The sequence below is a fragment of the Camellia sinensis genome, chromosome 4, assembly GCF_055761805.1.
Source record: "Camellia sinensis isolate YWXY chromosome 4, ASM5576180v1, whole genome shotgun sequence".
Classification (NCBI taxonomy): domain Eukaryota; kingdom Viridiplantae; phylum Streptophyta; class Magnoliopsida; order Ericales; family Theaceae; genus Camellia; species Camellia sinensis.
Genome location: NC_138964.1, coordinates 213,555,870 through 213,566,715, shown reverse-complemented (window position 1 = coordinate 213,566,715; position 10,846 = coordinate 213,555,870). Strand labels below are relative to the sequence as shown.

At 28.7% G+C, this 10,846-nt stretch overlaps 1 protein-coding gene across 1 annotated transcript; it reads left to right on the top strand.

The window, feature by feature from the left end:
* The first annotated feature begins 4,212 nt into the window (after window positions 1–4,212).
* On the top strand, window positions 4,213–9,779 carry PME31 (pectin methylesterase 31). Its single transcript, XM_028225143.2, has 6 exons — window positions 4,213–4,657; window positions 4,753–4,857; window positions 5,701–5,778; window positions 6,203–6,390; window positions 7,967–8,140; window positions 9,347–9,779. The coding sequence occupies exons 1-6, from the start codon at window positions 4,415–4,417 to the stop codon at window positions 9,507–9,509; spliced, it is 951 nt and encodes a 316-aa protein (XP_028080944.1). The 5' UTR covers window positions 4,213–4,414; the 3' UTR covers window positions 9,510–9,779.
* Window positions 9,780–10,846: the final 1,067 nt, after the last annotated feature.

Sequence of the window (10,846 nt, the reverse complement as noted above, 5' to 3'; positions counted from 1 at the left end):
TCTATTAGGTTAATATAACAGGTTAAAAAATTAATAAAATAAAATATTATATTTAAATTATAATTTTTTTTGTTTTTTATAAATGTCAAAGATGTCAAGAAGTCCAACTCAAATAAAAATTTTTTAACCCCAGGCAAATATCTAAAAAATTAAAAAAACCAACTTACTTTCCAAACAAAGCCTATGTTTAATGATGAAGACAGAAAAGAGAATTAAAAGTGATAATTAATAATAAAAAAATTAAAATTAAAAAAAAAAAAGAAGATTTGGGATGGTCAATATCAGCCGTTGGATTAGATTATCCAATAGTGGAAAAAGATTGGAAGTTGATATTTACAAGTGGGTGGTTGGGGTTTAGTTTTGAACAGTTTGCGGATCGATTTGGATCCACTCGCATATATGCGGTTTGAAAAAAATTTCACTCGTAACCGTCCGTAGTGCGGGCTGCAGTTTGTGCGGATAGGGTTCGCAGATGTGCGGGCAATTTGCAAATTGGACTTTTTTTTAAAAAAATTTATTTTGAAGCTTTTTTTTTACTATTTTGCAAATATTTATTTTGAGTCATTTTCCCCTCATTTTCTAAAATGCTCAAACATTAATAATTAATGAATTAAAATTTATAAAATTTATAAAATTAAAAACACAATAAAATCAATTTCTAACACAAAGAAATCATTCAAAATCCTAAACTTTTAAATCAAATTATAAATTAATACAAACACATCTTTCAAAATCTTAAACTAGATCATCAATCTCATTCACTATCTATTATCCAACAATACAATTAAAATAAAATCATTCAAAATCCTAAGTTTACTTAAAAGTAATTCTTCATTAACTTTTACATTCATTCAAAATGCAATAATAAAATAACAACAGTCTAGTTTTTTTTTTTTTTAAATAAGTATAAGTACAGTCGGGTCCTCTGTAGGTCTGGGTTAAACCCGCAACCCACAATCATGCCATATTCCAAATTACATCCGCCTACATTGTGTCTGTCAAACCGCTCATTTGTATGCGGATCGATTCAGGTTGGGCGGATTGTGCGGTTTGGATAACCCTATGCCCAGAGCTTTTCAAGGGCTTTTTTTTCCCTTTTTTTTTTCTTTTTTCTTTTTTTTTTCGAACACATATTTGTCTCAACAGCTAGACATAATGTAGATAATTTTTTTAAATTTTTTTTGTAGTGGTATGTAAATGATATGGTGAATTATATATATATATATATATATCAATTTTTTATATATATTTGTCTAGTCGTGTAGAATGTAAATATATATTTTTTTATAAAAAGTTTTAAAAAGGTTATAAAAGATAAAAAAAAATAAACAATAAAAAAAATCACTCAAAAACTTATATTCAAATATCACTTACAAAATTAAAGGAAAAGTTGATTGAGATTTGCCAAAATAACTTTACACTATTTGAGTATCATTGCTATAATTTGACAATGATCTAAATCAGTACATTTTTTACTTTTTACAAAAAAATGTACAAAAAAATAAAAATATAATATGACTTAAAAAAGATAAAAATAAATAAATAAATAAATGTATATACTTTTTTAGTATATCCCAAATAACCTATTAAATTTTGACAATAACCATTATAAATGCTCTAACACATGTCAAAATGACACATCACTTTTGAAGATTCAAATAAAACATAATTGAATGTCAAATTTATTATCAAAATGTCGCATCAAAATTGACATTTCAGATGAATGTTTTGAGGCCATATACTAATAAGGGAAAATTACAAATAAATAGATGTTTTAAAAAATAATTTTTAATCAGTGATAAACTTTACAAACTTTAATAATTATAAATATAATCTTTTCCATAAATTTATAAATATTTTATAAACTTTCCATTTATTTGCAATTTCCAGGGTTCTTCGCCTTCACCAATACTTAAAAAAAAAAGCAAGCAAGCAATTGATGAGAACTATTATTGAAAGATAAAACTCTTTGAAAATTTTCACTCTGGTTTTGATTTTTTAATTTGTATTTTTTTTATATTTAATAAATTTTTTTAATATTTGAGTCAAATTATTTTATTTTTTAAATTTATCTAATTTAAATGTATTTAAAAAAATAAATTAGTTGTGAAAAAACGTTAAAAAATTCAATAAATATAAAAAAATGAAATTGTATCATTTTTTGTATTTTTAATATTTAGTGAATTTTTTTTTAAAAAAATCTAAATTTATACTTTTTTAGTATATTTAGATTAAGTGAATTTAAAAAGTAAAAAATATTAATTAATACATTTTTAAAAATTTATCAAAAAAAAACATTTACTAATAAAACTTTCATAAAGATTTAAATAATTATACAATCTTAAAAAAATATACAAATATCATACAACTTTATTAACTAAAGTCTTTTGGATCTTCATTGCCAAAACCTTATAAAAGACAAAGCCTCCGTTTGGGAAGTGGGTTGGCTTTTTGGCTTTTTGGCTTTTTGACTATTTTAGCCTGGGCTATTTTAGCTTAGTTTGGGAAGGGCTTTTTGGCTTTTTGGCTTTTTTGGCTTTTTTTGTGAGAGATGATTGTAATGATTATAGGTTGGATTTGATGTTTTGTTTTTTGTGGCTAAAATAGTCTATTTTGTTTTTTGTGGCTATTTTAGCCCCAAACCAAGTTCCCAAACAAAGGCAAAGTGCACATGTTGGGAATTTTATTATGATGGTGTTTGGGAAGTGAGTTTTTATGTAGATTTTAGTAGATGTAGGTTTTTATGAGATAAAAAATTTTTGGTGTTTGGGAAGATAGTTGGGTTTTTATGTGGTTGGATGTGATGTTTGTGAGAGAAAAAGTGAAATGATTATGGGGTTGGATGTGATATTTTGTTTGTATGTGTTTTTTTTGGTTTTGCAAAACTTTTGTCTTTTAGTGGAAAAAATGAGAAAAAAATTTGGGAACTTGCTTCCCAAACACCACCATATATACACCCATCTTATTATGGAATGATTTGAAAAGTTACTAGTTAAAAGTTAATTTTTTAATTTTTTTTATCTTTTTATGTGTAAAAAAATATGAGAAGTGGTATAATTCAAAACGGGTTAAAAGTTAGTTTTTAACTCGCTTGCCAAATTACCCCTATATATAGTTTTAGTTATGTCATTTTTTTAATTATAATTAATTTTTTTAATTATAATATTATTTAAAAATATGTAATTATACTTTTCATTATAATTTTTTAATTATAATTCAAAAAATAAAGATTTATACATTTTTTTCCCTTTAATTATAAAGTTAAAGAGTCTTTCCCCGAATGCACACGTCCCTGTATAACCTTCTCTCCCAACTGCATATAGGAGTTTTTTTTTATTAAATATTCTATAAAAAAAAATTTTAAGAATTGTTTTATTTTTCAAATTATTTGAGAAACTAACTTATTTTTTAAAATCGCACTTTGAATATACAATTTTAAATTAAAATTACATCTTCAACATGCAATTTCACATTAAAATCGCATGTTAAAAATATAATTTATGATGACATAGATTTTACTCAGATATATTACATTTTCAACATGTAATTTCAAAAAGTAAGTTAATTTCTTAAATAGTTTGAAAAGTAAATTAATTATCTAAATTATTTTTATTTTTTAGAATATTTATAATAAAAAAAAACTCCTGCATATAGGCTAAGATAAGGAAAAATTATTGATCCATCTTAAAGCGTCGTATAATCATATCTCATTTATTATAATTTATCATATATTTTTTTGAATAATCATATCTCATTTATTATAATTTATCATATATTTTTTTGAATAATCATATCTCATTTATTATAATTTATCATATTTTTTTTTAATAAATTATAAATATATCCTTTATGTTTGATTAAAATATGAATTGCACTATGTGATTTTGAAAATTATATTTTATCTCTTGAAATTTCTAATTTCATAACAAATCTTCCATTTTATTAATAAATTATCAAGTCAATCAATAATTTTTAATGATGTTAGAAATATATTTTAATTAATAATTTAGATAATTTTATTATTATTTAAGAGAGTAATTGTAAATTTTATTTTTTAAATTAATTCTATTAAATAAAAAAATATGATAAAAGAGTATTCATAATTTTTCAAATCACAAAAATTAATATATATTTTTAAAAAATCTTAAAAAATATGTTTAAAATTTATCTTACTTTTTATATTTTTTAATTACTCAATATATATTCGTAAGGTTCCTCCACCAATTACAATACCACGCGATGGTAAGAGACAAACCAATAACTTCTCCAACATAAGAACCCAAATTCTCAAAAAAAAAAAAAAAAAGTTCAGATTCAATTTTACAGAAAAACTAGAATCATATTCAGACGAGTTATATAAGAGAGAGAAACACACTTTCCGAGAGAGAGAGAAAGAGAGAGAAAAAACTCAGAGATGGCGGCGCGTGTGATCACCGTCGCACACGACGGAACCGGCGATTACCGGACGGTGCAGGACGCAATCGACGCCGTACCGTTCAGCAACACTCGCCGGACGGTGATTCGAGTCTCGCCGGGGATATACAAGCAGCCTGTGTATGTGCCCAAGACCAAGAACCTCATCACTCTCGCTGGATTGCGTCCCGAAGACACTGTCCTCACTTGGCACAACACTGCCTCCAAAATCGATCACCACCAGGTACCAATCCCACTATTACTTTCGTTTTTTACAAATTCGATTGTTGAAATTGCTCAATCTAGGGTTTTTGATGGGTTTAATTGAGGTTTTTCCAGGCGTCTCGTGTGATTGGAACTGGAACGTTTGGGTGTGGGACTACTATTGTTGAAGGAGAGGACTTCATAGCTGAGAATGTCACATTTGAGAACTCTGCTCCGGAGGTAATGTCAATTTTTGAAAAATGCTTAGTTTAGATTTCTGGTAATTTAGTTTTTTATTTTTTATTTTTTATTTTTTATTTTTTTTATGGGCATATTAGTTTTTGAGTTCGGATTTGCTAAAGTTGAAGATCTCAACTTCACTTCACTCGGACTAACTTCAACTCACTTCGGGTGAACTAAACAGTTCATCTTATACAATTAAGAAAATTATCTATGCAAAAAATCTAGCTGATCCAACGATTTATCATACTGTTAGATCATTTTTTTTTTCTTTTCTATATAGCCTACATGTTTCTAAGAATAGATCATCCATTATAATATATATGTGATTTATGTTTGATCAATCTAATTTTTTTTGCATGTATGTTTTTCTCAACTTGTCATATGAGATGAACGGAATACACCAACCTGTGAAGTTGAGATTTTCAATTTTAGCAAATCCGAACTCATTAGTTTTTCTAGTTGGTATGCTGAAATTGTAGTTTAAGACTGTGGATAGAGTGAAATTTCTACTTTTGTTATTGGCCTTCTTGCCTGAAAATGTGACTCTCAGTATAAACAATGCTTTTCAAAAAATTTGGCACAGGAGATCAGCAAGAATTTGTTTTGTGAATGACATGAAGTTTTATTCTCTGACATTCAACCATTTTTTTTTGTTTTTTTGGGACTTATTTTTTATTGTTGTATGTTATGTTATGTGGTATTTCTCTGATATGCTTTAATGGTTTGGTTTATGTTTCTTGGTAGTTGAAGAGTCACAATGTTGAAGTTTTTGGTTGAGATTTTTGGGTCAAGTCATTCGTTTTCTAACAATCTTTTCATTTTTATGGATTTTGGTCATAGGGTTCAGGCCAGGCCGTGGCAATTAGGGTGACAGCTGATCGCTGTGCATTCTATAATTGCAGATTTCTGGGTTGGCAGGTATACTTACTTTCTTGCTTTTATGACCAGTTACAGTAATAATGTCCTGCAAAAGAATTTATTCAATGGTAGCAATATCTTTACATTTTGGAAACAGTGTTTCTAGCCAATTAATATGGGATGTACTGTTGCCTATGTATACAGAAGCAAACTAAATTTTAAGGCAATTATGTTGAAAAGAATGGTTATCATCACTTCATTTGTTTGTGATCACACATAAGAGGTCTAGCCGTCTGCCTCAATCAAGCAATATAGCATCTTGAACAACTAATGGCAATTGTTTGCAAAGTGTTAATTCAATTTGTAACTGGATTGATCAGTGAAGCTGGCTTTAAACTTGACAGCATAGAAATGAATGAGAGCCTTGGAGTTTAGGATGTTTCTTCTTGACTAAAGAACTTACTCTGCAATAATTTTTATGCAGGATACTCTGTATTTGCATTATGGAAAACAATATTTAAAAGATTGCTATGTTGAAGGGAGTGTGGACTTCATTTTTGGGAATAGCACTGCTCTTTTGGAGCATTGTCATATTCATTGCAAGTCAGCTGGTTTCATAACTGCACAAAGTAGGAAAACTTCTCAAGAGACAACTGGCTATGTGTTCTTAAGGTGTGCTAGCTAACCACTCTTGGCTTCAAACTGAATCTGTCAGTGAACTTTTGGGATCATACATTGTGTTTATTTTCCTTTTCCATAAATTTTTAATTGTCAATGATTTTGGGTTTTTACACATTCATACTTATGTATTCATACTATACTAACTATGTTTTTTTTATATATATATATATAATTTAAAATTTAATGTTGCAGTAAATTGATAGGTAGTACAAAGGTTTTAGGCAAATAGTTGTTGATATGAACCTGAAATTCATTGTTATGATGGGATGGAGAAATATGGACCTATAGAAGAAGCAGAATGGTGAAACAAGTTTTCTTTGTTAAATCCATATTGTTATCTTGGATGTTTGACATGTTTGATTAACTCTTTTTTTAATGATCTGGATTGTTTATCTCAAAAATTGTGTTGGTTGGACTCTTTAGTTTTTTCCTTCCTACATTGTAGGCCAGAGTGGAGCTAGAGGATGTTGTGTTTCCCTTCAGTATCAATGATTGATTATCATACATTTCAGAATTTCAGTTGTTCTAACATTTTTTAGAATGAAAACAATATTTGTGATTTTGATATGATCTGTGTGCTTGCCTGTCACCGCTAGGATGATTCAATGAAAATTTTGGCTAATTTATGTATGCATTTCTAGAATAATTAAGATTTAAGAGTCTAAATCGTTTTTAGTTAGTTTCTCTTCCACCTTTTCCTTGCCCAAGCACCTTCGGTATGTATAATTATTACCTTGTACATGGAAAGTAATAATAGTAATACTTCCTGGTGGGAATTTGAAAATGTCCTGTCATATGGGAATGCTCACTTTGATTCTTGGTTCTCCTTGCAGCACGTAAAGTTTTAGGATAACTTCACCTTTTTTGTAGATGCTTCATGTTTTGAGAGCATATTATTCTTCCTTTTCAGCACGTAAAGTTTTAGTTAAGTATCTTTTTGTGGCAAAAAGCTCTTCTTACCGTAAAGGTGGTGTTGCTTCCATCTTTGAGAAATTAACTGGTGTTACATAATAAGTATGTTTTTTTGCTTTCTATGTTTTGTGTATAATTCTGGACCGGCATTCTTACGTCTTGTAGTTACACCACTTTGGTATAATAAAATTGAACAAGGTATTTTGAGAGACGTATTTTTAACTTTTTGGAGCACTTGGTAGCCTATTATTCTTGTCTCTGTCAGATTCAATATGTTTATCTTACCTTGGAATCTTATATATTCTTTATTTATCTACTGGGAATCTATTCCTTGAGATATAACGTAAAGTGGGATGCTACTGTCTCTATCTCTTTCTCTCTCATACTTGTATATATACACGTAGGATGTGTTGTTTAAGCTTTTGATTGATACCCTCCTGGAAATTCATCTCTGAATGATATAAATGGAATAATTCATTTGAAATTATGAGTAGTTTATGCATTCTATTTTCTTTGGATTACTTGATTAACCAGGAAAAGATCTTCACTATATTTGCAGTTACCTTGTTCCGCATATTTTTTCTTTTTAACTATGCCAAATGATGTTCTTTCCCACATATTTTTCTTCTTTGACTTGTTTGTCATATTGAATCAGATGCGTGATCACTGGGAATGGCCGAACATCATACACCCATCTGGGACGGCCATGGGGACCATTTGGAAGGGTAGTTTTTGCATACACTTGGATGGATGCATGCATCAAACAAGTTGGTTGGAATAACTGGGACAAAGCTGAGAATGAGAGAAACGCTTGCTTTTACGAGTACAGGTACCTCATTTTCAGCCTTCCTGGGAAAGTTAACTTTGTAATGGACAATAGCGGATCGCATGCATATGCACGCGCACACAAAAATTTTCAATTTTTGAAACTGATCACACAGCTCTATAATTTGACTCCAGTGCATGGGTTAATAATACCCTGTCTTATTAGCTAAGCATTGACTTGGGAACCATCTTGTTTGGTTGAGTTTTCAAATTTTGTTTTATGTTTTTCTTTTTTCTTTAAAAAATTTAAAAAAATAAAAAAACCTAGTTTGACAAATGTAAATACCAAAAAAAAAATTAAATTATTTATAAAACAGAGAGAGAGAGAGAACCTTTGAAAATGATGAGTACAATTTCAGCCAAAATAATAAATACATAAAAGAGAATCATATGAAAACGATAAGTGCTTTTTATTTTTTCCATTTTAGTTTTTTTACCAAACTAGCATCTATTTTTTTTTTTTTTTTAAAAAAAATAGAAAAAGAAAACCGATTCTAAATACCCAACCAATTAGTGCCGGTTGTCTTTGTCTTGTGAACAATTTATTACTTTTTATTTTTTTGTTAATTTGTATCTCCCCTTTGGAATGAACTCATTAAAGTTATGGTGGAAATTTTTTTGCAAGGAGCCATCCGCCGTAATTAAATAAAATTAGATAAATTGTAAATACATTTCTTGAGATTTGTTTAAAATACAGATTGTCCCTTATAGTTTAAAAAATTACAAATGCCCCCTTATTGGAATTTTTTATTTAACAGAAAAAAATGAAATTCATAATTGCTCTCCTATACAATAATAAAATTACCTAAATTATTAATTGAAACATATTTTTAAAATCATTAAAAATTGTTAATTGACTTGATTTATTAATAAAGTTGGCGATTTATTATGAAATTAGAAACTTTAGGGGGGGAATGTAATTTTCAAAACTACAATGGTGATTCGTATTTTAGTCAATCTCAGGGGCTATATTTGTAATTTATCCAAAATTTGTTACTATAAATTTTTTATTTTCAATTTGGTCTCATTGAAATGAATTAGCTGAAATTCTGGTGGAGAATTTTCATAATGGAGCCCAAAGTCTTTTTCCAGTTCTATTATTAAGTCTCTCTCGCATAGAATGCTATTTCTGGAGTCACCTTTGTTGTTTGATCTTGTTAAATTTCAGAATTCATTTATTTTGGGTGTTTTTTAATATAAAATACTGCAGATGTTTTGGGCCGGGTAGTTGCCCATCCAAACGGGTGACATGGGCGAGAGAACTTCTAGATGAAGAAGCAGGACAGTTCCTCATGCACTCTTTTATTGACCCAGATCCACAAAGGCCTTGGCTAGCCCAGAGAATGGCCTTGAGGATTCCTTATACTGCTTAGAAACTAATCGGATGATCAGATGCATGAGACTTCCAGATTATAATCAACCACACGAGGTTTCGTATTACATTCTATGTCAGTTGAATAAAGCTTGTTGAGTGATTATTCCAGCATTTGGTTTGTGTAATCCTAGACGTGAGATAAATTAGTTGATGTTAGCCAATGAACTCTTTACCTGCAGATAAAGTTGTGATCTCCACTGATTACTGAATTTGTGTATGTTTAAGCAGCAAACGGCTAGGCTTTTGTTAAATTTGTTGATGTTACAAATATGTGACTTTGGACATGTATGTAATTCTTCAAGAAGCTAGAGTTACGTGCATTGGCTGTTGTAGATAGCCAATACCCAAATTATAGTATTACAGATAGCCAATACCCAAATTATAGTATTACAGAACAAAAGTCAATAAAAAGTATTTTTAGGTCTCGTTTGACAAGTGTGTTTTTTAGTCAAACAATTAAAAAATTATTTAAAAAGTAAAAAGTCAACAATTTATATCAAAAAGTAAAAGATTTTTTTTTTATATCTCTTCGTAAAAAATTAAAAAATTATTTTAAATATATTAATTTTTTTACATTATATTTTAATTAAAAAATTAAAAAATTATTAAAAAATCTATTTTAAACGAGACCTTAATAGTCATAAAAAAATGAATTGATTTTGACAGTAAACGTTTTCCTTTGTTAAGAAACGAAATTTTAGTTTATTTATTTAATTGGACAAATAAGAGTTATAAACATTCACGCCACACAAGGCTGTTGTCTTTTCACTATCACCAACTACCATCACTATCATGGTCACCGCAATCAATCCACACCACAAACCCGATCATAAATCTGGGAATAAGGTACTGCTGTAAATTATGGTAACAACAATGATTAGAAAATGTGGTCCACTAATAATTTTGTTCATGGGGTCCACTAATAATTTTGTTCTTGTTAGATAACATAACTAGGAATGGCGACGGTTGGGGCAAGACCAGAAATTACACTCCTTATTTTTTATCCTGGAAAGTTAAAAAATCTGTCCCTGCCCTAGATTCTTGACCCTACATTCTTGACGGAGAATCCATCACCTCCTGCCCTTGCTCTCTAACAGAGATTGCGTTTTCTTAACCCTGAAAATTTTTCGATCCTTTGTTTTTTTGTTTTTTTTTTAATTTTGTTTAACACAAGAACAACAAATAAATTTAGTAGGTGTTTGGAATGCACTAAAAAAGTGTGTTTTTTTGTATACAAACACTTATTTGGGTCACATCAATTAACATCTTTTTTTTTATTTTTCTACTCACTTTCTCTACTTTTCTACACATTTTTTTAATAAAAAGTCAAAAAGT

What these genes read in the sequence shown, in the direction of transcription:
- PME31 (XM_028225143.2), top strand. Translation starts at nt 4,415, where the DNA reads ATGGCGGCGCGTGTGATCACCGTCGCACACGACGGAACCGGCGATTAC. An exon ending in CCAAAATCGATCACCACCAG is followed by an intron (nt 4,658 to 4,752) that starts GTACCAATCCCA and finishes AGGTTTTTCCAG; the next exon opens with GCGTCTCGTGTGATTGGAAC. An exon ending in GCAGATTTCTGGGTTGGCAG is followed by an intron (nt 5,779 to 6,202) that starts GTATACTTACTT and finishes ATTTTTATGCAG; the next exon opens with GATACTCTGTATTTGCATTA.